Source organism: Alexandromys fortis, unplaced genomic scaffold (assembly GCF_014885135.2).
Source record: "Alexandromys fortis isolate MF-2015 unplaced genomic scaffold, M_Fortis_MF-2015_v1.1 scaffold_94, whole genome shotgun sequence".
NCBI lineage: Eukaryota > Metazoa > Chordata > Mammalia > Rodentia > Cricetidae > Alexandromys > Alexandromys fortis.
This window is the reverse complement of record NW_026067979.1, coordinates 6,236,705-6,264,379: the sequence shown is the minus strand read 5'-3', so window position 1 is coordinate 6,264,379 and position 27,675 is coordinate 6,236,705. Positions and strand designations below refer to the sequence as shown.

At 47.9% G+C, this 27,675-nt stretch overlaps 1 protein-coding gene and 1 pseudogene across 4 annotated transcripts in view; both read right to left on the bottom strand.

Annotated features, from left to right (window-relative positions):
- The window catches only part of Ppargc1b (PPARG coactivator 1 beta), a 107,063-nt gene extending 99,226 nt beyond the window's left edge, over nucleotides 1-7,837 (bottom strand). For 2 of the 4 annotated variants that reach the window (XM_050157928.1, XM_050157930.1), the window contains exon 1: nucleotides 7,532-7,837. In XM_050157928.1, coding sequence (XP_050013885.1) covers nucleotides 7,532-7,609 — 78 coding nt within the window. In that variant the 5' untranslated portion in view covers nucleotides 7,610-7,837. The remainder of the gene's footprint in view (nucleotides 1-7,531) is intronic. The other 2 variants (XM_050157929.1, XM_050157932.1) reach the window with 1 other exon arrangement.
- Nucleotides 7,641-27,019, bottom strand: LOC126511036 (protein SET-like; annotated as a pseudogene).
- Between the last annotated feature and the right edge of the window lie 656 nt (nucleotides 27,020-27,675).

Sequence of the window (27,675 nt, the reverse complement as noted above, 5' to 3'; positions counted from 1 at the left end):
ATAAATGTATATATATATATCAACTAAGGGTGCCAGGTTGGTGGTGGTGCACGTCTTTAATCCCAGCACACAAGAGGCAGAGGCAGACGGAGCTCTGTGAGTTTGAGGCCAGCCTGGTCTACAAGAGCTAGCTGTTACACAGAGAAATCCTATCCTGAAAAACAAAACGAAAAACAAAAACAAAAACACAAAACAAAAAATAACTGAGGTAGGGGGCATCAGACATTTGCTCAAAGTCATGGAGCTTGTAAGTTCTGATTTCAAACTTGGGAAAAACAAGCAACTCAGGATCAGTCCAGGGACTATGTTCCAACTTCAAGGACCCAATACCCGCACATCAAACTTCAAGTTTGGGGGTTAATTTAAAAGTAGTAGGGAGCTGAGCCACCAAACTATGAAAAGTCATGAAGGAATCTTAAATTGCATTGCTACCTAAATACGCCCCACATACCACATGACTGCAGCTCTTTGATACTCTGGAAAAAGCAAACCTATGGACACAGAAAAATTCCAGTAGTTGGCAGCAACCAAGGCAAAGGGATGGAAAGGCAGAGAGCTCTCGGGGCACGGGACAGCCATGCAATGCTATAATGTACTATTACTACATACTTGTCCCAATCCATGAACGTACAATTCTAGGAATGACCCACGCTGTGCACCGGGGAGGGGGAGCTCCAGGGGCTCTGGGCCATCATGATTGGTGTGAGTGGGTTCATCAACTGTTACAGAGGATTTCTGGTGAGGAGGCTGTGCAAGTCGGGGGCAAGCTTATATGGAAAAATGTCTGTTCCTTCCTCTCAGTCATGTGCCTAAGACCAAGGACAAATGAGGGAAGGTGATGTCTAAGTGTGGCAAAGATGGGTAGCAGGTATAAGACTCTAGTTGTGGGTGGGACAAGCACCTTGGCAAGAAGGAGAGAACACAGAAAGGTTAACCCAGCACAATGCATTCCATATCCTAGAGGTGTCCGCAGGATGGATATGAGCCACTCCGCTGCCTTGGCAGAGACTGACGGAGACTGGTTATGAGGATTCTTGTCACCTTCACATAGTTCCAATGTTCCTTCTCTTTTTTATATAAGAATGATTACAGATGGGTGGGTGGTGGCATATGCCTTTAATCCTAGTATCCGGAGGTAGAGGCACGCAAATCTCTATGAGTTTAAGGCCAGCCTGGTCTACATATTGAGTTCCAGGACAACCAGAAGTACATAGAGAAACCCTGTCTCAATAAAATGAGAATGAATAAATAAATAAATAAATACATAAATAAATGTAAAAAGCGGGCTGGGGTGGAGCTCCGTGGCAGAATGTTTGCCTAGCCTTTACAAGGCCCTGAGCACAATCCCCAGTACCACAAACCAAAGATTGCACACACAGAACCAGCTCTAAATTTAATCCTGTCCCATAAAAGTGTTCCGGTGAGCAAATTCCAAGTTGTCTAGGCAGCAGGTCAATGCTCAGCTTACAATCCATTATTTCATTCCTGACAGGGTTTGCTATCCCCACTTCACAGGTTGAGAAAGCGAGGCCCAAAGCAACAGAAGTACTCTAGACTCTGTCCTCTCTCAGCGGGTCATCATTTGTGCAGGGTGCCAGAGGAACAACCGTGAGCACAGAGGACAATCCGTCTTCAGGCAGCATTAAGAGTCAGGCTGTGCAGGCATGTCACCACTATCCCCACCTCTTCCTTTACTCCAAAGCAGTGTAAGTGGAGCAGTGAGCCAGGGAGTTCTTAGGGACCACGGAATCTTTAAAACTGTAAAACACTACCTAGATTGTACAGATCTTTGTGAGGGAGGAATGGAACGGTGCCAACAGAGGCTCAGCGAAGAACATGTGACCTGGGGGATAGGCTATAAATGCCGCAGCAGCCGCTGCTGCTGCTGCTGCTGCTGCTGCTGCTGCTGCTGCTGCTGCTGCTGCTGCTGCTGCTGCCTGGGAAGGAAAGGCAGCTGTTCACCCTGCAATGCTCTTGTCATGACCAAGCCTGAGGCCCCATTTGCAGGGCTGCTTCTGACTCAAGCCAGTGTTCCTTTCAAATGTGAGGGAAGGAAAAGGATGACTCATAGTATAGCATAGTGGAGTTCCTGGCTGACCTACAGCAGCTGGGGAGAGGAGGCCCCAAGGCAAGGGGAAACATGAGCCCCAGGGGCCCAACTGCTTGGCTGTAGCTTTCCTGGGTATCATACCCATGCTCAGCATCAGTCAGAGAGGCCAGAGAGAGTGAAGCTCAGGCCTCTGGGGAGCACGGGCCCAGATGTACTCATATGAAAAAGCAACCCTGCTCCCCCCCCCCCCCGCTGGTCTCATGCAGGCCAAAGGTGGGCAGAGGCACCTGCTGGACCAGCTGCAATTCTGACTTGGACAGCAGCTGGCCCTGGCTTCAAGGGCAATGGAGTGTCCCAGACCCATCAAGGGGCACCAAGACTTTAAGTCATTTCTTCAGTTCTCCCTGGGTGTAGGGCCCCTTCTGTGTGCTCAGTTCCAGCATTAACAGTGAGGAGGAGACGAAGATCCAACTGTAAAATGGGACGAGCTCACAACCATGGCGCTGCTGTATGGAACCAGCTTAAGTGATTCTCTATGGGGAGGCGTTGAGCATAGGAAGCCAGGAAAGCCCTGGGTGAACGGGCAGTGTTGGCATGGGCATGGCTTCAGACCCACAGGAAAATGGCAGAGTCCTACCCCCCCACCACCACCAAAGTGAGGCTCAGAGACATCACAAAGCCTTCTGGGCGTCCAAGTGTGACTGCCAACAATGAGTGCAGAAAATGTCCACCATAGTTTTCTTCCCCTGGATACTTATAGTCCGAAGACTCTTCCCCTACAGAGATGGCTCCTATTTAAGTTAACTAAACCTAACCCCTTGTCCAGCAGTACTTAAATCCTGCCCCCTCGTTTGTTTATCTGTGTGCAATAACCCCACCCCCCTGTTCAACTGTATACAATAAACACTGAGCATCTGAGGCTTTCTCCATCAGAGTGCTCAGTCCACGCTAACCCTAACCAGTACACCCCATCCCAGTTACTGCTGTGTCTCCATGTGTCTGTCTTTTCTCTACTCCCCCACCGCCCTAGTCAGGTCAAGTCCCTAGAGCCATGCAAGGGGGAAGCAGTGAACCTCACACGTTACCCAAGAAATGCACATTGAACAGCAAGAGTAACAGAGTGTATCACTGACCGAGCTGCTAATAGTGAAAACAGTGTGAACAATTGGGGTATGGCCAGTCGGGCATTCCCACACAATGGTGATGAGTGTGTAAAGGAATACAATCTCCCCAGAAGACAATTTTGATATGTGTTTACCAAATGCCTGAACGGTTCCTTTGATAGAGCAACTTTACTTCTAGGAATTTAAACGAAGGAAACACATGTACACAAAGATATTCATTTCAGCATTGCTTACAGTAGGATAGATACAAACAACCGAGTAACAACCAAGGACTGGGGCCGGGCGGTGGTGGCGCACGCCTTTAATCCCAGCACTTGGGAGGCAGAGGCAGGCGGATCTCTGTGAGTTCGAGGCCAGCCTGGTCTACAAAGGCAGTTCCAGGACAGGCTCCAAAGCTACAGAGAAACCCTGTCTCAAAAAAATAAAACAAAACAAAACAAAACAACCAAGGACTGATTGATGCGTGTTGGCTCAACCCTCCATGAAATACTATACAGCCATTAAGATATTAAGCACAATATTTATTGATGAAAAAAGATGTTCACAGCATATTGTGAGGAGGAGAAAAAAAAAAGCAAGTTACAAAACAGTGTGTTTCCAATTTACAAATTAGTACAACAGAATAGCTCCATTTGTTCTTTGGTTTTTTTTTTCCAAATAAGTGATCTATATGAATAGGAAAGATTTTGAGGTACAGATGACTTTGGAGTAGCTCTCTTTGGACAGCATTACAGATTTCTGGACTGGTAGGATGGCTCAGCAGGTAAAGGGTGATGACCCGAGTTCAATCTCCATGTCCCACTTGGTGGCTGAGATCTTCTGCAAGCTGTCCTCTGACCTCCACACACATACCATAGCACACGCATGCAGACACACATACAAAACTAAACAGTTTTGAAGTATTAGATATGCTGACTTTTTTCATGAGGCTTGGCGATGTTTTCTAACAATGTTAAAATTTTTAAATAAGGGTTGGACTAGACGACGTATAACGTCCTTTGTCACTCCAAGCACTCGAGTGATTTTAAATAACCTTTTTATTACCGAGCTTTCCACGTGGCCGTTGGAGTTAAGGCTTTCGCTAGCAGCTGTAACCCTGTACGTCCCTCTCTCGCGTATTCCCTGCCCAGCTGTCTCCCCTGTCAGCCCAGGAGCTTCTGTTTGGCAAGGCTCAACTGTACCCCTATGTGTAATCCATGTGCCCCATCAAGAACTGGGCAAAGGAACATGGCTCAGCAGGCTGGCAGGTGCCACGCGGGCACAAAGAGATAAAAAGGCACAACTTAGATCCTACTGGATAGACTCAGACACACAATGCTTGTCTTTATAATTGTCTGTGAGAGACAGCAGAGAGAGGCAGGGCAAGCTGGCAGGAAGGCGTACTAAGGGAGAAAGCCATGCGGGATGGTGGGCAAGGGCACACCAGGCAAGGGGGACAGCCTAGGCAAAGCTGAAACCAGCACACAGTTCTTTCAGACATGCTCTTCAGACATTTCCAAGAAGCTGCCACAACCCTAGTTCTGATAAACGTCTCCTTTGGCAACAATGGAGAAAAGTTAAGTCTCTGAAACAGAAGTTCTCTTTAATCTAAGCCTGGGTTAGCCACCAAAGACAACCAGAAATCTACCGGGGACAAAGACAATCCACTTTCCCCAACCCTCCCAAGGGGAGAGCTGGGGGGAGGGGAGGGTCCGGGAAGGGCTGTGGGGAAGCAGCAGCAGGGACAGCCAGGTATCTCACATGCAGACAAGGCTCACCCCACCAGCAGGCCTCTGGCTTCTCCGGCAGCACCACCGGCCCCATTGGACAGATGGAGGAACCCGGCTGGAGAGTCAAAACGGCTTGCTCCAGGATCACCCAGCCAGAGAGCGGGGAAGGTGACTCCACTCAGGCCTTCTGACTCCAAGTCCAGTGCTATTTCGAGGTAACACACAGGACCTGGAGTCAGGAGCCCTGGGTGGCTCTGTCACCCCCTGGCTGAGTGGTCGTGGACGAGCAGCTCACCCCTCACAGCCTCTTCCCCAACTGTAAAATGAGGCGGCGGGCTGCCCCGCCCATTCCCGCTCAGCTCTGATCCTTCTAGGGGCGGCTGCAAAGCTCCCGGTATCAATTACATTTCCCAAGTTGGCCCGGCAAAGATCACCGAGAGATCTTCGGCCTGTCACGTGGTTAAGTTAAAGGGGGGGGGGCGCAAACGTCCCAAATTAACTTTCACTGCACTGCTTCTGCTGACACCTACTTTCTCATTTTTTTTTCTAGTTTCCTTGGTGAAGCAGCCTTACTAAGTAAGCTAGGCTGGCGGCTAAAAGGGCAAGCAATTAATTATTGGTGAGCCAAACACCAAAGCTAAAGTTAAAGGCCAGGGTCATGTCCAGAGCAAACAACCTTGGTATGGGTGAAGAAGTCTCACGAGCTGTTTTGGGTCTCTTCTACTAGGTTCTTAAGTGTAGAAATATGGAAACGACTCCAGGCAATAGAGATCTGGGGTACAGGTCTTCTGGGGGGGGGGGGGACCAAAACACATCCCCACCACCTCCAGTCCTGATTCCAGGCTATCTACTGCTGGGGTGCTGAGGCTAGGGCCGACTTCGGCAGACACAAACACCGGGCGTGTGACCGAGCCCAGCGACGCTGCCGGGAGCTCCACCGCAGTTTCGTCAGAGGTAAAGGTACGCGCCCGGCGCGCGCGGCGTGTGCACACGCGCAGGGGACACACACACACACACGCACAGCCCGCTCATTAACACCCCCTCCCGACCTGAGGAAGCGCGATCACTCGATCACTCGCGACCGTCCCCTTGGGCCTCTGCTGCGAACCCACCCGAGCGCGCCAGCCACACACCACGCGGCCCCGCAGCTCTGGGACGCAGCGGCGTTTGCAGAGGGCTACGGCCCGCCGTCTCCCGCGCGTGGCGGGCTTCCTCTAGGCGACACCTCGCCCCGCCGCCTATCCTAATCGCCAGCCTGAAGTCGCCACCAGGAGTCTTCCCGGAGCAGAACGTCTCGAGACGGCCGCTGCGTCCCCTCCGAGTCGCGTCTCACCGCCAGGAGTCAGCTTGCAAGCCTCTCCCCGCCCACCCGGTCCCATGACAGCTGCTACCGCCCAAAGACTGGTAGATTCTAACCAGAAGCAAAGTTTCCCTCTCTCCTCCCACCCCCCTCCCACTCTGCCTTCCCCTCCCTCCCAGTGTTATGCAAAAACGGACCGGCACAAACGCTTCCACTCCAGGTACTCAGTCTGTCCCCGCGAGTCCCGCGGGTTTCCGTCCGACAGCCGGGCTCCGTACCCAGGCGTGTCCCCGCATCCGGGGTCTCCTCCCAGGTTCCACCGCATCCCCAACCTCTCGGGGACACGCAGCCAAGAGCCGGGAGCAAAAGCCCTAACTCGGGAGCCAAACTTTAGGCTTGCAACAGGCTTGGGCCGGGGGAAACGGAGGAGTTGGGGGCGCGCACGCCGCGTGCACATTTCCCCGCAACTGTTTGTCCCAGCAGCAATCCCCATTTTGGTCTCCAAGCCAGCAGCTCTCTCCTCCTCCCTCCCGAACACCAAAGCACACTCCTGTCACGAGCGTGTAGCCGGTGAAGCTCCCAGGCTCAGCCAGAACCCCGGACGCCGCCTCACCTTCCCTTCCCCCTGCATCGTGGAGCGCGCGCCGAGGCCGCGCGCCGCAGGGGGACCCAGACACCCCCCCAGATAGTCCTTCCGCCCCGATCCAGCTTTGCTCTTGCCTAAAGGGTCTCCTCCGGATAGCGAAAGCTGATAGACACTATCTCCGCCCGCATGTCCACGTGCCCCGCAGACCCTTAATTCCCCTAGTCGGCAACTGACAGGAAACTCTGCGCTGCGGGAGCAGGTGGGGGGCTGCGGACAAACCAGTGGCAGTACTTGGGGTACCTGGGTGCTGGAGAACGAGGGGACTCCAGGGCTGCGGGCCGCCTCCCTTAACCCCGCCACAAGTGCACGTGAAAGTACGGCAGCAAGTGCTGGGCGCCGAGGACGCGCCTACAGCACCCAGAGCCAGCCTTAGGGGTCCCTCCGACCCTGGCTAGACTCTACCTGCCCAAGGAATCGCAGTACCCCTCAACTTTGCCGGTGGGGGAACCATAGACTCCAGGTAGCCCTGACCAGACCCTCCCGGATGACTGTGTCCCCCAATGCTACAGCATGCGCCGGCGACCTGCAGCTCGCTACGCCTGTAACGGAGCGCAGCGCAAGGCACGTGGAAGGGGGGCTCTGCAGCCTGAACCCCCCGATCGCCCCGGTACGCCCACCGCTGCGCTCCTGGCTCCGCAGCTGCCGCTGCAGCCCCACGGTTCTGCACCCTGGTGTCTGGCCTGCTCTGCCCGCTGGCCGTACCTGCGTGTCAGAGAGATAGTTGAGGAAGAAGGACGAGAGCTCTTCATCCAGCAGCGCGCTGCAGTCGTTCCCCGCCATCTTCCAGCCGCGGCTGCAGCGTGCGGCGGAGTCAGCGCCGAGCCCGCCCGGGGGAGGGAGCGAGCGAGGAGGAGGGAGGAGGCAGCCCGGCGGGCGGGTGGAGGGCGGAGCTCGGGCCCCCGGCTGCGGCAGGCCGGCTGGCTGCGGGGGCGGGGCCGCGTGAGCCTGGGGTCGTACCCCCACTTTCCCTGCTCAGAGTCTGTCGCGGCGACCAGGTCTCGCAGCCCCCCGCAGGGATAAAAAGCGCCGGCAGCCAGGTGGCGGTGCCCGGGCCAGCAGCCCGGTGCCTGCGCAGCAATGCGGGCACCCCCTCCTTACTGCTAGAGCGAATCACGTTGCGTTAGCGCTGGGCGGGCCCTTGCCTGACAACCTGCTTCTACACTGCTGGGGAAACTGAGGCTCCAGGAGGTTTGGAACGGCATTTGAAGCCGCAGTGTGCTTCAACAGCAAAAGAGAAAGCTTCGGAGACCTCCTAAGTTCTCTATCCAGAGTGCAAGACCAGAGAGGGAGGAAGGCAGGCACAGGTCAAAGGCAAAGAAACCAGAGACGACTTCTCGGAGAGGGTGGCATTCGTATGTTTTCTTTGAAGCCTCCCCCCCCCTCCCCATTTCCTGTTAAGCTTAACCATCCCCCAATTATGTCCTTTACCATACCCTACAGTGTCTTGAACTGGCTAGACTTCTGCCAGTCTCCCAGGTCCACTGACCTTCTCCCTTTTCTTAATAGGAACCTTCTGGAAAGGAGCCACTATGCTAATCGGCCATTCACCGAATAAGGGTATCTTTAGGGCACACTTACCCACCGCCATTGTTTTTTTTTTGGGGGGGAGGGGGTTCGAGACAGGATTTTTCTGTGTAACAGTCCTGACTGTCCTGGAACTCACTTTGTAAACCAAGCTGGCCTCGAACTCACTGAGATCCTCCTGCCTCTGCCTCCCAAGTGCTGGATTAAAGGCACGTGCCACCACCGCCCGGTTTTCCATCACCTTTGTAAGTACCAACTCATCTGTTGTTTCCCAACCCCAAGCCTATGCGACCCTTTCCCTTAGAGGTATCTCAGCGGCCCTTGTACCTTGGCTTCCGTGAAGAATTGATTTGAGTCAATCTGTCCTTGCTAGAGTCTAACACATAAAACCAGGCTTAAACCTTGTTTTGTGTGGTTGACCAGGGCTATTTAATAAATAATGTGTTAATTGAAAAGACTGGAGGGCTCTGCTCTCCCCCACCCCCTCTGTCACCACATACTCTACCAGATGAGGGAACTGTAGGTCAGGACTGCACTCCAGGAGAGTCCTGAACCAGAGCCAGGAAGCAAACCTTCTGACTTCAACCTTGAACTCTCATTGCTTCAAAGCTGGCCAAGCAGGCATCTAGGTGTGTGAGGGCAAAGGAGGGGTGTGGAGGGGCGGGGGCTGGGGCTGAATAAAGGCTGCAAGGCAGGAAGACACAGACCTGTTTATTGGGCACACCTGCCTCTTGCCACTTGCCACCTCCCTCCCACAGGGTACTGGCAAGCGGCTGCCCCACCCTGCCCGGCCAGTGGGCTCTCCTTCCAGCAAGAGAAGGAAAGAGCCTTAGCACACCTGCTCAGACTTGAGCCACACAGCAACAGCTTCCTTCTTCTCCAGTCTGAGGTTCCCAGAACCGCAGGGTGTGATTTCACTCTTTGGGCTCAAGGCCAGCATGCTTTTAAGGAACGATGCTGCCAACAGAGAACCTACAGCTAGCCTCAGAGGAGTCCTGGGTTCTGGTCCAGCCCATACTGTTCCAGTACTGGGCAACTCAGTCAGGGTCGCTGCCTGGTTTTGAACTCCAGCAAGTCATCTCATCTCAGGCTTTGGTTTCTCATCTTTACAAATGGGGATAGTGAAATCACTTACTCATAGTGGTGCTATGAAGATAAAGAGATAAAATATGTAAAGTGCTTGGCACAGGGCCTGCCTTCAGGGGGAATACGAGAAAATACCCTTACGGGCGCTGGCCTAAATTATGACTTACCTTCCCTCCAATTTAAGCGGACTCTGTTCTCCATTCAGGTCTGAATCCTAATACCAACAACTGTGTGCACTGTTACTTAAAAGTAAAAGGGAGAGTCAGGCCTATGATGCATGCTTGTAATCCTAACACTTGGGAAGTGGAGGCAGGAATGTCAGGAGTTCCAGGCAGGTTATCCTTGTCTATATAAACCTGGAGTACATGAGGTGCTGCCTCAAAAAAATGAAGCAAAGACTGGGAACATAATTCACTTTACAGAACATTCTACCTACCACACATGAAGTTCCGGGTTTTATAGAACCAAATAAAACTGGGTATTGCGGCATGTATTATAATGCCTGCACTGCGGGCACAGAAGCAAAAGGATCAGATGTTCAAGGTCATCTTTGACTATGTAGCAAGCTTGGGGCCAGCTTGGGCTACGTGAGACCTGACTTATAAAACACAACAAAAATGATGAGCCTCAGTTTCCTCATCTACAAAGTGGGGACAGCAATGGTGCTATTTCACATAGGCCCTTGTAAGCGTCAAGTGAAATAATATGTGTAAAAAAATTGCTTGGCCCTCGTTCATCAGACAGGAAGTGACCATCACCGTCATTATCATCCTCATTATCACCTAGGACTTCAGTGCTCTAAGGCTGCTGCTCCTGGACCAAGTAGGGGTCCTATGAAACGGTTTCCAGAACTGTCCCCATTCTAGTCTGGCCCTTTGCTGTTGTGACTTTTGTAGCAAAAGGGCTACATTGGGTCCCCTCCCAGCCAGCCATCCCTGACCATGGCTGTGCACAGCTCACTGTGCACAGTGACTGCACTCTTCACTGCCTTGCTAGAGACTCCTTCGGAGACTTTGTTTTCCAAACTCTGGCGTTGTTAGAATTACTACTCATTGCTCAGGCTTAAGGACTTTCTCATCGACCCTCTGACTGGGTTGTGGCTGCCGAGACATTTAGGGTGAACCTCCACCTGAGAAGCTTAGCTTGCTTTTCAGGAGTTCTTTCCTTAAAGGCACCCACACTCTCAGGCCCCATGACCCTCTTGCCTCCTTGCAGGAGTGTGGAGTTCTTCCCTGAGAAAGTCGTCAAGCACTCTGAGTGATCATTCATGCCTGCAACCCCAGCACTCAGGAGGCTGAAGCAAAAGGACTGCAAAAGAAGTCTGAGGCCACCCTAGGTTATATAGTGAGACCTCATCTCAAAAAAAGAGAAGAAAAAAGTCCTCAAGAAACCCAAGGTGACAGAGCATCTCAGGTTGTTTGCTAGTCTTCTGCCCGGCTAATGAAAAAGCCCCTGAATGAAGCCATGCAGAGTCCCTGACCCAAGTGTACTGTTAGCATTTCAGGCTCCGGCTGAACCTCCCAGCTTTCCTGTGCATCTGAGCTGCGTCATCTCTAATCCTTCCCACCAGCTTCAATGGGATGAATTTATCCATTACATCCCCGGGGAAAGGAAAGCTTAAAGGGGGGTTAATGCTGGGGAAATCTGGCTCAGTGGTGGAATGTTTGCCTCACACACTCGGGGTCCTAGACTAAACCTTCAGCATTCCCTGCAAAAGGGGAGAAGTGGTTAGCTGTAGACCAAGCAGCTAGAGGTCCAGCTAAGGCCAAGCCTAGGTGTGTGCCAGTCCAAGCGACAGCCCCCTAGAAGGGAATTAGAAGTGGCTCCTAACAGCTGGCCCCCCTGGAGGAAGCCAGAATGGTGGCACATTTCTTAGTTTATGACTTTCAAGGGAAGGGCAATAATACTGCCAGAGTTGGACTTCACGAGGCTCCACATCTACCTCCTCTGTCATTTTATTGGCCTTGCCTCCCTGGGAAGTAGTGAAAGTGAGCGTGGTGCGTGTCTAACCCAGCCCAAAGCCAAGAGCACCCCAGGCTCCTTGGATACGGCTCTAGGAAAAGGAACCTATCTGATTGGACTTGAATATTTTAGCCTCTCCCCTGCCTACAAACACTCCAGGTGAGACCATCAGCATTTCTTCCCTGAGACTCTTGAGGACAGGACAGTCACCTGGTCTCTGTCACCAGAGATTTCTATTCAGTAGGTCTGAAGTGGGCCCAGATTTAACTGGGTCCCCTGGGTGACTCTGCTTGTCCATCATTCAACTGATGTTAAGTTACACCTGCTATGTACCAGCTACCGCAGTTGGTGCACACATAAGCCAGTGCCTATAGAACATCTGCCATCCCTGCCCACTTACTGGCCAACACAACTGTTAAGCAAACTATTGTTCAATGACGGAGGGAGGACATGGGTCTTAACAGGCAGTAAGGCTCTCTGGGAGCCTATGGTCAAGGCTATGGTGCCACATAGCCACATGCTGCTCTGTGTCCCAGCTTCTGTGTCCAAGGCCAAGATGAACTTTTAAAAGACAACACCTTTGTACAGTTGATCCTTAAAGTCCCTATCTTAGTTAGGGACTGTATTGCTGCCTGAAACATGATGACCATAAGCAAGTTGGGAAGGAAAGGGTTTATTTGGCTTATACTTCCACATTGTGTAGTTCATCATTAAAGGAAGCCAGGACAAGAACTCAAACAGGTCAGGAACCTTGAGGCAGAAGCCTGATGCAGAGGCCATGGAGGTCTCCTGCTGCAGCTGGGCTGCCCTTTCACCAGTAACCTCTCCTGGATTCTCTTCATGTTGTCCATGAAGAAAACACCCGTGGGTCTCTCTTTTCTCAAGGACCCTTTCAGTCCTGGGGCTTCCACCACTACTCCAGCTGGGCCTTCACCAAGGGCCTCTCAATGTACCAAGCCTCGCCTGTTTTTTTTTTAATTTTATTTTAAGATTTGTTTATTTATTATATATATATGACATTCTGCCTTCATATATGCCCACACGCCGGAAGAGGGCACCAGATCTCATTACAGATGGTTGTGAGCCACCATGTGGTTGCTGGGAATTGAACTCAGGACCTTTGGAAGAGCAGTCAGTGCTCTTAACCACTGAGCCATCTCTCCAGCCCCTCGACTGTTTGTTTGTTTGTTTGTTTGTTTGTTTGTTTTATGGTCGTTTCATGCCTTCAAAACCAGTTCCACCTGGGAGGCTCTTACACGTGACCAAGTTGGCTACAAACACAAAGTACAACCTTGGTCACCTCTGAACACAGCTTGTGTGTGCAGATTCGGAGGGAAGATTTTCCAGAAGATTTTACCTCAGTGATGCTGGTCTCTTCTGAATCGCCACTGATTTCACAGCTCCAGCTGACCAGCATCAATTGTCCCAGTAAAGCAAAAGTTTTGCTTCAGTGGTTCTGGTATCCTGTTAATCACAGCAGATTCTTCAGCCCCAGATAACCAGAACCACAGATTATTAACTCAAAATAGAAAAAAAAAATCCTGATAGAGTCATTAAAAGACTCTCAAACTTCCCTCTGAAACCTCCCAAGCCAAGCCAAGCCTGCATTGTCTGCACTCCAACAAAAATGCCTCACTGAGATCTCAACACTTAGTAGCCTTTCTAGCCCGAAGTTCCACAATCCTTCCAAAAACACGGTCAGTCCTAGCACCACTCCTGGTACCAATTTCTGTTGTAGTTAGGGCTTTTATTGCTTCCATGACCAAAAGCGAGTAGGGGAGGAGAGGGTTTATTTGGCTTACACTTCTACACGATAGTCCCTCATTGAAGGAAGCTAGGACAGGAACTGTTATCTCTGTCTTCCACTGAGTGACAGAACTTCAGAACTGTAGAGGGGCAAAGGATGTCACCTGGATCACAAGCCCTTTGTGACAGAGACAGGACCGGAAGTCAGAGTTCCAGAAATCACCTGGATGTTTTCATCTGAAGGTCTTAGGGTTGCGGATGGGAGGCTCTGCCACTTAACTGAAGGCCCAGGATGAACAAGGCACATCTGTGTCTGACGATGCCCTTGTCTTTTCCGGCAGTGGCATCCTGTGACTTCGTTGGTGTATTTGACAGAAACAACAGTTCATGTTGTTTCATGTGCAGCAGATGACTTCAGATCACCAGGTGAGCAGTGTGAAGCAGCTGTCGAGCTTCTTACTGCTTCCTGGTTTTGTAAGGGCTGCCCTCCACCAACCCTCAGCCTCAAAACAAACAACAAACAAAACTAAACACGGAGGCAGAAAAACTTTGAAGAGGTAGAAACTTGCTTTCTCTTATCTGTTTACAGGGCAAAAGTCTTCAGCAGGATTCTTCCCAGGCCCGTTTAGTAGGTGAAGAAAGAGAGGCACAGAAGATGTGGTGTCCTTCCTAGGTTATCATTCAATGTGCACTCTAGTCCAGCAGGGCACAGGTGACACATCTTTAATTGCAGCACTCGGGAGGCAGAAACAGGAAGATCTCTTGGAGTTTAAGGCTAGCCTGGTCTAAACAGCAAATTCAGGGAGAGCCAGGGCTGCATAGAGAGAACTTGTTTCAAAAAAAAAAAAAATACAACTGGGCAATGGTGACACACACCTTTGATCCCAACCCTCGGAAGGTAGAGGCAAACGGGACTCTGTGAGTTTTAGGTCAGCCTGGTCTGCAAAGCGAGTTCCAGGACAGTCAAGTCTGTCACAAAGAGAAACCCTGTCTTGAGAAACCAAAGATAAACAACAACCAAACAAATTAACCCAAATACATATATACATATACATAATATCTATATTTATACAAATATTAGAATGATATATGTATATATCAGAAGAGTGACATTTAAAGAGACAGTATTCAAAAGGCAACATGGTGGGGCTGGAGAGATAGTTCAGTGGTTAAGAGCACTGGCTGCTCTTTTGGAGGACCCAAGTTCGATTCCCAGCTCCCACATGACAGCTCACAACTATCTGTAACAGCAGCTCCAGGGGATGTGACATATTCACATATAAATACATGCAGGCAAAACACCAATGCACATAAAAATAAATCATTAAAAGGCAACAGAGTTTACATTCAGTTTGATATGTGTGTATATGTATATATGTGTGTATATACATATATATATTTGTGTCAGACAAAAAGGATAACAGTGCTCTGTCAGTTTCTGGCTTTGGGGTCTTGGGGAAATCACTTCTTGAAGATTATTCTATGTCTCCGACTTGTCCTAGAGTTTTGTGTGGATCAAGTTCACACTAGAGAAGACTTTGAACTCAATACTTAATGGCTCTAAGTAATTAACAATGCCCCTGCAGGAGACCTTAAGTCTGATTCAAAAGACAGGGAATGACAACATGATGTTTATATATCCTTTGATTCAACAAACTTTGTATGTCCTTCATACAAAGGCACCACGCTATAGGACCATAAATAGCAACCACTTTCAGCTTTTGCTGTCAGGTAGTTCCAAGATTCTGGGTTCCACGGTGTGCAGGGGCGAGGAGTCGGCAGACAAGTCAGGAGAAATAACCGTTTCTTCCCCAGAAGCTGGAAGGGCTGAGGACCGCTTAAGACAAAATTCTTTTCTCTATGGAGCCTCGACTCTCACTCTGCACAGTGCTGGTCTTGAGCTGGACCAGCCTCAGGCATTTTCTCCAGGGCCTCGGCCCCGGATGTTCTAACTCCTGCTCGTGGGAGAAGTCATCTGGGCCATGTATAGTTTGGCAGTGAAGGCAGCTGGAGTCAGGATGTTAAGAGGAGAATTCAGGTCAGTAGGCCACCCCAGGAGTGTTTTATATGAAAAGGAATCTCCTCCGCTCTGGAGCAGCCAAGAGGATTACAGGATCCAGAGGGAGAGCAGGGCCTCCAGGCATGACAGCCATCATGAAGAGCAGAACATGGTGGGTCCTCAGTGCGGCAGTATTGTGGATACTGGCCTCTCTGGATTCCTCCAGAATCCCTCAGATCCCACAGCCAATTGGGGCTGGTGGACAAGTGGAAAGGGAGCATCCATGTTCATCTCATTGCTTCACTTTTAAATTGTAAACTATTTTAAATTACCCCAGTCCCTAGGACCCACGTGGTGGAAAGAGAGAACTCACTCCCGCAAGCGTTCCTGTGACCTACACACAAGCGCTGTGACACTCACTGCCCCATGTAAATGTGTCATCAGCTTGCTTTGTAACCATGGATCCCTTGTGATACCAGATTTATCTTCTCTAGATGACATTTTAGTCCCAGGCATATCACTAAATATGTAAACTTGATTAAGAAAATAGTGGGAACGGATGAGGTCCTTTACTAGTTAGACCTTCAAAGGCCTGTGAGACGCTGATACTGAGCCTCGGTGTTCTAATACACAGTCAAGCCAGATCTGCGTAGAAGAGTCTAGTAAACGGTAACCATGATGCATTATTTGAAGTTTATTCATCATTCTGTTGTAAACAAACAGTCTACTCTGTGGTGTGCTACATTTAGTGCGACAATACTAGCTATAGCTTCTTCCATTGCAGTGAGCAGGAAACCCTACACACAACAAGCGTACCCAAGGGAGAACAGTCAGGAAGAGTGGATGCTTGCTCCCCAGCTGTGCTCCCATGCGCTCGCCACTGTGGATGTCCAGGTGTTTTGTCCCAGGTCCAGGTCCATTCCTCTCAGCTGTGTAACAAAGGAGCCCTCTGGATTGTCCCCCCCACTCTGGGTTGAGTTTGCTAATTGTGTTAGCCTGGTGCAAAAGCTCATTGTTTAGCCAATCCCTACTCTGATTGGCCAGAATTAAGTTGCATGCATTCTAAACCGGGGAGTTCAGAGGGTTTATACAAATTACTCAAACCAGGATTTGTGAACAAAGACTATGTGGTGGTTTGAAAAAAAAAAAAAAAAGGCCTCCAAAGGGAGTGGCACTATTAGGAGGTATGGCTTTGTTGGAGTAGATATGGCCTTGTTGGAGGAAGTGTGTCACTGTGGAGGCTGGCTTTAAGGTCTCATATATGCTCAAATCATGCCCAGCGTCTTAGACCACTTTATAAGAATTGTCAGTCTGGGCAATGATGGTGTACAACTTTAATTCCAGTACTCAGGAGGCAGAAGCAGGTGGATCTCTGTGAGTTCGAGGCCAGCCTGGTCTACAAGAGCTAGTTCCAGGACAGACACCAAAGCTACAGAGAAACTGTCTCAAAAAAAAAAAAAAACAGAAAAAAGAAATAATGTTCCAGTTGATGAGCTAGCTACCTTAAGACGATAAAAGAAGAACAAATTAAAACAGAGAAGGGTAGTAGTAACTGAAAATTGAGGAGACATTGGTAAAAATGAGAATAGAAAAAGGTCACCAAAATTAATAATTGATGCTCTGAAAGAACCAACAAAATTAACAAAACTTTAGATCAGTGGTTCTCAACCTTCTTAATGCTGTGACCCTTTAATAGAGTTCCTCATATTGTGGCAACCCCTCCCAACAGAAAAATTATTTCTTTGCTACTTAGTAACTATAATTTTGCTACTGTGTGCATTGTAATACAAATGTCTGATATGTGATCCTCAAAGGGATTACAATCCACAGGTTGAAAACCACTGCTTTAGATTGATCAAGAAAAACAAAGGGACTCATTATAAGTAAGAAATGCGACAGGGGACATAACCACCAATTTAACTCTGATTAAGAAGATTGTAGCAATTAGAAACAAATAAAACAGACAAATCCCTACTAAAGCAAAACCCACTGAAACTGACTCGAGAAGAAATGGAACCTTTCATAGACCTGAAACAAGAGCTTCAACTGGTAACGAAAAGGCTGCCCATGAAGTGCTGGGCACGGTGCTGGGCATGGTGGGACACCCTTGTAATCCTACTTCTCAGGAGGAAGAGACAAGGGGTGGGGGCACAGATTCAGGGCCAGTCTGACCTACACAACCCCCCACACCTAAAACACAAGGACTGGGGTGCAGCTTATCATATAACACTCGCAGCATGCACGCAGCCTTCTGATCCCCACTTTAAAAATAAAATCTATCCAATGACAAAAGCTCAGATCCACATAGCTTCACTATAACGTTTCCGAACATGTAAAGTATTAAGAGCCACTCTTAATGACCTCCTCGAGAGAGCCAAGAGGAGGGGACACTTGCTACCTCATCCTCCGTCCGCCTTATCCGGATACCAAGACAAGACAAAGACATAACAAGGTAAGTCTAAACCAGTGTCTCTTATAAGGACAGATGAAAATTAATACACCTGAAAAATTAACAGGAGCTCAATATTGCTATAGAAAGATATGTATGTGTAAAGGTGCCATTGATTCCCAAAAGATTCCAATCATCAAAAGCAATAAAGGATAATGGAGACATCCAACTAAATTTAAGCACGGGAGGAGAGTGGGACCATTTTGGGGAAGTCTGCAAAGAGAGTTCATAAGGAGTTTTGGCTCATAAAGCAAGATTAATATGATACCTGCATTATGTCCCCAACCTTTCTGCAGCTATTTTGAGGATCATTTGTGATAAAGAATATGAGACTATTTTCACAACCGCTTGGAGGGGGCTTATTATAAAGACTCCTCTGTCTGTAGATTCTCCAGGGTAGAACATAGCCTCACCCATGGGCACCATTCAGTTCCCAGTGTTAAACTGTCCCTGTCTTGTAGCCTTTGTGCTCCGTGTTCCCTTGACCTGGAATGTTCTCCCTCACCAACCCCTCATAGCCTGTTCATATCCTTCATCCTCGGCTCACAGCGCATCTCCTCAGGTATCTGCCCTGACCAGCTGACATATATTAAATCTTTGAAAAGACCTTGATGGTTTATTCATGTGACAAGCAACGTGAGAGTACCAGGAGCCACTTTCTGTGCCACCCGCAGTCGCTCTCGGGACACAGCCCAGGGCCTGCAATGGGGAAGAAGATGCTGAATGAATAGCGAACCCTGTGTCTGTAACAGAAGCAGAAAGCTCTGGGTCCTGATGAGGAAGCTGAGACTCCGCAAAGAAAAACCAATGCCCAAGTGTCAGGAAGGGTGACCATAAATTTGGATCTGTGCTCTGGACAATACTAAACTGAACCAGACATGGGGACAGTAGGCAGAAGCAGGCCCAGCAAGGAAAGGCAGGTGGCATGTCAGAGAGAACACTAAACACGGCCATCTTTTCTCAAGCCCTGTGAGAAGTCGGGTGTAGCAAATGGCTTCCTCCACGTGTTCCTGAGACTGCTGACCAGCGTGACTCTGCTGACTTTATTATTTACCCAGAAGTCCTGAGCATGAGCTCCTCCCCACCCCCCAGCTGAGATCTCTTCCACTAAACCATCTGAGGTAACAACAGCAAAGTGAACAAAGTTAAAACTGGGTCTCCTTTGCAAAGAGAAAGGAAAAGGAAAAAGGGAAAGAGACTTAAATACGCAAGGTGTTTAGAGTATTGCCATTGCAGAAGCAATGTCTCTTAGCACACAACAGGCTGCTGCCCTGTGAGGCCCTCTTCCTGCTCTTAGGAGTCTCCCCTAAAAGTGTGTGAGAGAGAAAAGGCTTTCCAGGTGTAAAGACACAGCACCATTGTCCCCAGTCAAGGGTGTGCTGTTCCTCTAGACATCGAAAGTATGGTCTGCATCTTGCCTCTATAATTCCAAGCAGGCCTTATGACTTGCTTTGATTGAAAGATCACAACAGAAGATGTGTTCTACTCATTTCTGGGCTACGTGTGATTTTGCCCCCTGGGAAGTCAGATGAGAAAGGCACAGGCACCTTGAGCCATATCTGCTTCTTCTGCTGAGGCGCAGGCATCTGGTTGAGCCCATTCTGGGTTCTCCAGTCCCGGGCCTGCTACCCTATCAGTGCCCAACAGTACCACAGAGACCAATTCCACAGAGTTCTGCTCAAACCACAGTGTGAGCTAGTAAGTGGTTATCGTGGCTCCTAAAAATAATTTTACTTATTTGTTTATTTAGTAGTGCTGGGCATCAACCGCGGGCTCTCAAACATGCTAAACAAGTACTTTACCTCTGAACTATATACCTCCAGCCCTATGGCTTTTAAGCCACTTAATTTGGGAGCAAGTTGTACATATGCATGCACATGTATGTGTGTTGTGTGTGTGTTCTGAATATGGACACATGTGTACCAAGGTATACAAGTGTAGCTCAGAAGACAACCTTGCATGCCCACCTTATTTGAGACAGGGTCTCTTTATCCATCACTTGTGGTCCCCCAAACCAGCTGGACTACAAGCTTTTAGAAATTCTGTCTCATCTCCCACCTGCAGGAGCCCTAGGATTACCATGTCCAGGTTTACATGGGTTCTGGGGATTCAAACTCAAGTTCCTGTGTGTTCATTTACTGGGGGCAATATTTTAAATAAAGCGACAGATAACAGACATACCGGCTGTATAGATGTTGGCGAGGTGTTGGTATAACCTGCACCTTGGGGCCTCATCTGTAAAATGAGGTAACTGTGGTACTTCATTGTGGTGATGATCAGTCTACGCAGCAAACCTTCAGTGGTTCTGTGGATTGTATAAAATATAATCTCTCGGGCTTGGCGGCACACACCTCTAGTCTCAGCATTCTGGAAGCTGAGGTAAGCTGATCTCGGTGAGTTCAAGGCCAGTCTATTTTCAGGACAACTGGTGCTAAAGAGTGAGAGTTGTTAAAAAAAAAAAAACAAAAAACAAAAACCCAACTCAATGCTCAATGTACTCTTAATGTCAACTTCTTAATAATAAATGATTTTAATGAAATTCCCAAATGAGGGTGAACTTTCGAATTAAAAATGAAGATGGAAAAATAGAAACAATATATTTGAGGTTAGATTTTAGAGATAATGTTCTCTGCTAAAATTTTCCTTTAATTTGATCTTCATGATAAAGAAAAAAATCTTCTATTTAGTGAAATTACTAAGCAGAAACCCCAGCCCTCTTGTAATTTGCTCACGGACACTATAGCATCAACAGGGAACGAAGTGCTTGTGTTTCCTCGTAATCTCATAAATAGTAAAGTGCAGCGTTCAAGGGGACGCCTTCCTAGACATCCGCTGCTGCTTGTGGCGCTTCTATTACATTTTGGTGCCCGTGTTATTCCTCACTTCACAGACGGGGAAACTGAGACCTGGAAGATTGTTAGTGACAGAGCTGAGATTTGTACCCTTGACACACTGGCCTGGAGCAGTACACACTGCTCCCGAAGCTTGAGAACTCAATAAATAAACAGGGATTGATCAAACAATTGAAATGCACCCAGAGACATTGCTCTCGTGGCCTCAGTCGGGAAAACCTCAGCCTGGGCTCTGACTCATGCTGAGACTTTCCCACTGAGCCCTGGGCACTCCAGACCAAGACAGGATTCCGTAGGTTTCTAGAAAAGCCTGGGTAATAATCCAAACCACAATCCCTTGGACCTTAATTTTAACTGACTAGGGTTAGTACTTTAATCCTAAAATTTGTGCTAAAAATATACCAGTGGTACTTAGACAATGCCGTGGATTTAGATCCAGACATCTACTTTCAGTGCCTTTGGGCCAGATCTCAGCTCCCTGGCTCTCGGAGTCGAAGACAGTGATCCTGACCTCTGTCATCAATCATGCATCAAGTGAGGTAACCCCTGAAAGAACTGGATACATGCATATTTGATTTAAAAATCACAGTGAAGCGTCCATGTAAAGTTAGATAACATGGTCAAGCAACATAAACCTGTCTAGGTGTTTTTTGATCGTGGAGATTCAATAAGTAGATTAAAATTTAAAAAAAAAAAAAAACCCAAACCACAAGTTACCCCAAGGAAAGGAAGCAAATGGTGATATTTGCATAGGTCATGGAGGCCCACCATGAAGCACTTCCTGGTTCATAGACGGTACTGAGTGAGCATTCAACAAACGAATCCCAGCATGACTGAGTCACACCCCAACCTCCAATACCTACCATCACCCCTGGCTAGGTAGATGCTTTTGCTCATTTTCCCCTTGGTCTGGGCTTACCTCCTATGTCCAGGCACACTGAGAGAAACCTTGTAAAGTATCCATTCCCCTCCAGGAAGTGAAAACAGCAAGACTCGCACTGCTAGCATCCAGGCTTCTCAGCTAGCATCGGATGCAGGATAGGGAAAGTTGTCTGTAAACACACAGCGACTGGAAGGGAGATTTCTTCTTGCTCGTTTATTTACTTATTTTTAAACTTTATTTCTTATTACTAAGCAGTGAAGCATATAAGTAGACGGGGGAGTGTTGCCATACTGCACATGTGTGAAACTAGATCTCCCCTTGCATTTTTTTCCTAGCAATCGAACTCAGGTCCTAAGGCTTGAGCAGCGAAATCTTTACTTACTGAGCCAACCTTCGCATCCGCCTGTTTATTTATTTTTCAGGTAGTGTCTCATGCAGCTCAGACAGGCCTCGAAGTGTTAGGAGATTATAGGTAAGTGTACCTGTATGCCCAGATAAAGTTTGAAAATTTCCTCCCTCCCTCCCTTGCTCCTTCACACCCTCACCCCCTTCCTTCTTTCCTTCCTCCCTTCCTTCTTCCTTCTCTCCCTTCCTCTTTTCCTCTTCCCTCCTTTCCTCCCTTCCTTCCTCCTCTCCCTCCGTCTTTCCCTCCCTCCCTCCTCCCTCCTCTCCTCCCTCCCTCCCTCCCTCCCTCTCTCCCTCCCTACGAGGCAATGTCTCATGTAGCCTAGGCTGGCTTCCTAAATTTGAAGCCATGGTTGACCCTCTGTCCACCTCCCAAGTGCTGGGCTTACAGTGTGACTCACAGGAAAGGGCAGTCACTACTTTATAATTTTATAACTATACTTAGGGTTGGGAGTACCGTTCAGTGGCAGAGCACTTGCCTGCCACGCATGAATGAGGCCCTGTTTTCCACTTCCAGGTCTTCAAACACGCATGCACAGCTGTATACATAACTACAGCACATAGCCTATGAATGGCGGGTAAGTACATGGAAAAATCGTTAGTACACTTGCAAAAGCACAGCACGACATATCCCGCGGTGAATTCAATCACAAACCAGCAATACCAATTGTTTGTGCAGCAACTTAAACTCTCGTGCAACATTTGTAGGAATGAAATATGCTATAAACATTTTGGAAAATAGTTTGGCAGTTTCTAATAAAATTAAATATCTATCTTATATGACACAGAAATCCCATGCTAGGTATTTATGGAAGCAGACTAAAACAATGTCTACATTAAAAAAAATGTGTGCAAGAATCTTCACTGCGGCCCAATTAATAATAATCAAAAACTGGAAGCTAGTCCTTCAGCTGTGAATGAGTAGACAAACGGTGGCATGTCCATTCAATTAAATACTACCCTGCAATAATAGAAGAACATGCTATCAACTCATATGCAACAGCACAGACGAATTTCAAATATATGACACTAAGCACAACATGCCAGACTCAGAGGACTATATAGAGCACAATTCTATTTCAACAAAATTTTAGGAAAAGCAGGATTATGATAAAGAAAAATAAAGAGCAGATTGGCCACAAAGTAGCCCAGGAAATCTCTCATATGATGGCAATCTTCTAAAGCTGCGTTGTGTGAGTGATAGGACTGTCCAGTCTTGTCAAACGCCAATGCAATAAAACAGACTCATCTTATTGGATGCAAATTGAACCTCAGTGAAACTAATGTTTAAAATACAGATAGTACCTGTTTGCTGTTTTGCTACTATAGATTAATGGCTTTTTAATTTTTTAAACACATTTATTTATTTTGCAGATATGTGTGGGCCAGGTACACTTGAGGAGGTCAACAGACAACTTTCAGGAGTTGGTTCTCTTCTTCTATATGTGGATCTCTGGGATGGAACTCAGGTGGTCAGTGCTGATAGCAAGTACCTTCACCTGAGGAACCATTTCACCAGCACCGGCCCTGTATTCCTCTTTGAGGCAATTCGCCTGTCTCAGGAGAATTCCAAAGAGAGTCTGAATGGGTATTTGCCAAGTATATCATATAAGAGATTCCTGAATTGGGCACAAATGAGAATAGATGGCCTCTAAAAACATTCAAGATTATGGAACTTAGGCACAAAGCTGGTATTATGTGTGGTAGAAAGAGCAATGGTCCAGAAGTCAAGAGCCATTCACTCGTACCTTCATTCACTCATCCCCCATACATCTGCTACTACACAAGAGAATTAAGCCTGAGCTGGTTTGAGTTGGGTCCCCACACAGCCACACCACACCTAAAAGAGTCCTACCAGACACAAGCCCAAGCTAGGCCTTATCTTATATAGGTGGCTCCTGACTTGGTGGCAAAGGAGATGGATATGACTCAAGGAAATCATAGGGACTAGCCCTGGTGACCTTCGTGTCTGCTGCTGCTGCCGCAGTCCAAGCTCACTGCCTCCTCTTGTTCGAACAGCCACAGCAGCCTCCTCGGTTGTCTCCTTGGGGATGCACTAACTGCCTCTGGTTCCCTCTACATGCAGCAGTCAGAGGGTTGTTGTTGGCATCTGAGATCCAGATTCCTTGCTGTGTGCTCCTACTTCACCATTCTTCCATGGTACCTCGAGGGCTCATGTTAAAGTCCGGAGTCCTCAGGATGGCTCAAGGGGCTGGCCTTATGTAACATATACTGAAAGATCAGCTAGGGATGTGTGGTATCCCATAGGCGTGAACAGGAAGGAGGAGCAGAAAAGAATAAAAGGGAGAAATTCTTTTTTTTTCCTTTGTGCACACATTGGTTTTATTGTAAGAAAGCAACTTGTACATGTAAACATTTAAAATGAGCATCTTTTCCTTCCAGTAAAAAAGAAGAAGAAGAAGAAGAAGAAGAAGAAGAAGAAGAAGAAGAAGAAGAAGAAGAAGAAGAAGAAGAAGAAGAAGAAGAAGAAGATTAAGAATAAAGTTACAACAGAGAATGTCAACTCCAAATAAAACCCTACAGGTTCTGCTGATTCTGCCATTGAGTAGCAGGGCTCAGGTCATCGTTAGGAGAGAATTTATTCTAAAAGTGTCATCTTAAACTGCAAGGATGTCCATTAAATATGACAATTACACATGCCAAAAGGGAAGCCATGTTGTCACGATGCCCACTTACCCCCCCAGACACCTCAAACCCACCCTTGCTGAACTTATATACCCCCTTTTTTTCTTTTTATTAAACAAGAGGAAGTAGACAGATACGTGTTGGTAAATGCTAACTGTCTGTATTCACGTAGACACAGTGTAATCTCTGAGCCCAATATCCAGAGAAGGGAAAAAGCTAGAATTCTATGTACTACTACACAGGGGCCTACCACCCCCCCCCCAGCCTCCAGCAGAGCCAAAGGGGCTGGAGGGCTTTTCTTTTTTTCCCACAGAGCATGCTGCTGGTGGTGTTGAATCCACTGTTTGAGACAAGAAAGGATAAACATGAATTTAGAACAGAATAGTAGAGATTCTTTTCCCATTGTATTTTGCTCAAGATACTTCTCAAAAAATTAAGTTGAGAACCATGGTGTTGAGGAGACCTCAAAAACAGGGCGACTGAGCACAAGAGGGATTGGGGAAGGGGGGAAATGACTGTAACTTGATCCCAGGCACTGGAGAAATTTTAAAAGTAAAAAAGAGCATCGAATCCATCAGTTTTCTGTGCTAGTCATCCTTGTCTTCATCCTCCTATCCTTCTTCCCCTTCATCATCATCTTCATTAATACCTTACAAGCCTTCTTCATCATCATCGTCATCATCTTCTGCCTCTCCTTCTTCCTCTTCATCATCATCTTCATCTTCCCCTTCATCATCATCTTTATCTTCTTCCCCTTAATCATCATCTTCATCTTCTTCACCTTCATCTCCATCCCCTTCCTCATCAATGCCTTACAAGCCTTCATCATAATCATCATCATCATTGTCATCATCTTCTGCCTCTCCTTCTTCATCATCCTTATCAGGAACCAAATAGTACTGCAAGGGGTCTGGTCAAATGTCGCCTTTGATGGCCTCTCCTAACTCATCCACACCTGCACCAGAGTGGTCAGTAAACCAGGTAAAGCAGCTCTCTGGCTCTTCCTGCTGCCTCTTCCCGCTGGCCTTATTCTGTGCTTGACGCGAGCGTTTTGTCAAATCCTTTCCAGATTTCCATTTGATTTCAGTGGATTTTGAGGACGGGTCACCACTCTCGTTCAGATGAAATTCTTTGGAGAGAACTTTATTTTCCAAGTAAGGATTTTCATCAAAATAAAAATCTATTCTGGCCAGGCGGTGGTGGCGCACGCCTTTAATCCCAGCACTCAGGAGGCAGAGGCAGGCGGATCTCTGTGAGTTCGAGACCAGCCTGGTCTACAGAGCTAGTTCCAGGACAGGCTCCAAAGCCACAGAGAAACCCTGTCTCGAAAAAACCAAAAAAAAAATCTATTCTGTAACCTGATTTGATGTCTTCAAATTCTCTCACTCTGGGCAAGTAATGCTGAGCTCTTCGTCTTCCTTTCCAAGACGTGCAGACACTTGTGGATGGTTGACCAATGTGGTTACCCAAAATTTTGGGATTTTGGCAATCACTTCTAACCTCTTCTGAAAAAAATGGTTGGTGGAGTTTATTATATTTTTGTCCTGCTTTCAAAATTTCCTCACTGGCTTGTTCATTAAGTCCGTCTGTTTCATTTTGTACTTCGTCAAATGTGTTCAATTGCTTCTTGCTGTTCTTTTTTCTCCCTTCGGCAGGCCGGGAGAGGCTAACTTGTCCTCCAGTTTCCGGGCAGAAGGTGATTTTGGTTTCTTGGACTGAGGCAGGAACAGACTACCATTTCAGGGCCATGGCACAAGGGAAGTGGCTAGAAGCCAGAGGCACACAGCAGGAAGAAACTCACAGGAACTCAGAAGAAATTCTTAAGAAAAGAAAGACCCCTGATTTCTGGTCCTGTCTAGCTAACACATGCCTCGTTTTCCCAGGTCACCTGGCACCAATCAGGTGATCTCTAAGCACCCTCTCAGTTCCTTGGGTGTTGTTTGACACCTCTTGCTGCTTCTTCCTCTATGTGCCCTTATCACACAACAGACACCTTTACACAAAATTGTTATCTGCACGTGTGAGTCACAGATTATACTGGCTCAACCTGCAGGAGGCTTCGCTGCCCATTCTGCTGAGAAGATTCTCTGCCTAGAGCGACCCCATGGTCATGGTCCCGACCTCACGACCTCACGTGCAAAAGAATCCTGGTGAGTGAGTGTCCTTTGAAATGGGAGAAGAGGGACAGAACTCTTCTCTAGCCAGGGCCTGTCTTCTGTAAACAGCAAAAAGGAGTGAGAGAGAAGGCAGGGGGTTGACAGCAAGGCCCAGCCTTTCGAGGCTCTGCCGCTCTATCAGAGGCACTCAACACACGGCCAGGGAGATGCTCTCCTCTGGTCAAGTGGAAAAGTCATGGAACTGGCCATAAATCAATGCTCCAATGCTGCTCGGGCTCGGCTAGACCTTGACAACGCTGCTTGACCTCTAACTCAGTTCCTTTAGCAACTGGTCAGATCCAGTTAAGTTCAGTTCAAGCACATCCAGCATCTCGCATCCTTTTTCAAGCCGCAGAGGCAGATGAAAGGGAAGCACAAAGCACGAATAAGCAAAGGGGGAACTCCCTTGATTCGCCACCCTTCGCCCACCCGTAGACGATAAGCAAGCGCTCCTTCTGTTTCCGCCAGCATGTGGTTGACATTGCACTGACTGCCTCTTCCAATTATTTTATTTCACAATATATTGTGACCTTCTTTTCGGATCATTACATTCCCGTCTACACTCTGGTACTTCGATGAGATTGGATGCCCATCGATTCTCGCTAGCTGGGGCCAGTCTCCAGGCTTCAATTCACCCTCCAAAAGCATATAGCAGTCCCACGTGCTGGCAGACACCAGGCATTTCCCTGAAGACTTTGTTGGTCACCATCCAACAAGTATCCTAAGCATTCTATTTAAAAAATTTTTTTGTCATTGTTCGTTTTTGTTTTGTATTTTTGAGACAGAGTCTCACTAAGTTATGCCCGCTGGACTAACACTGTATGTAAAGACCAGGCTGGCCTCAGATTTAATATACAATTGAGAATTACCCTGAGTTTATTCTCTAGAGTGGGAAAGTAGTTGAGATTAATTTTTAGCAGGCAAGACAGCAAAAGCAAAGTGCAGCCTCCAAAGAAGAGGGCAAGCCAAGGGAACGGGCGACAGCCAGCCTCGAACTCCTGATCTTCCTTCCTCTACTCCTGAGTTCTGGGATTACAGGCATGTTAAGACCATACCTGTCTTTATATGGTACTGGAACTCAGACACAGGCTTTTGCGTGCTGGGAGACCACCGTATCAACTGAGCTACTGCCTCTGGC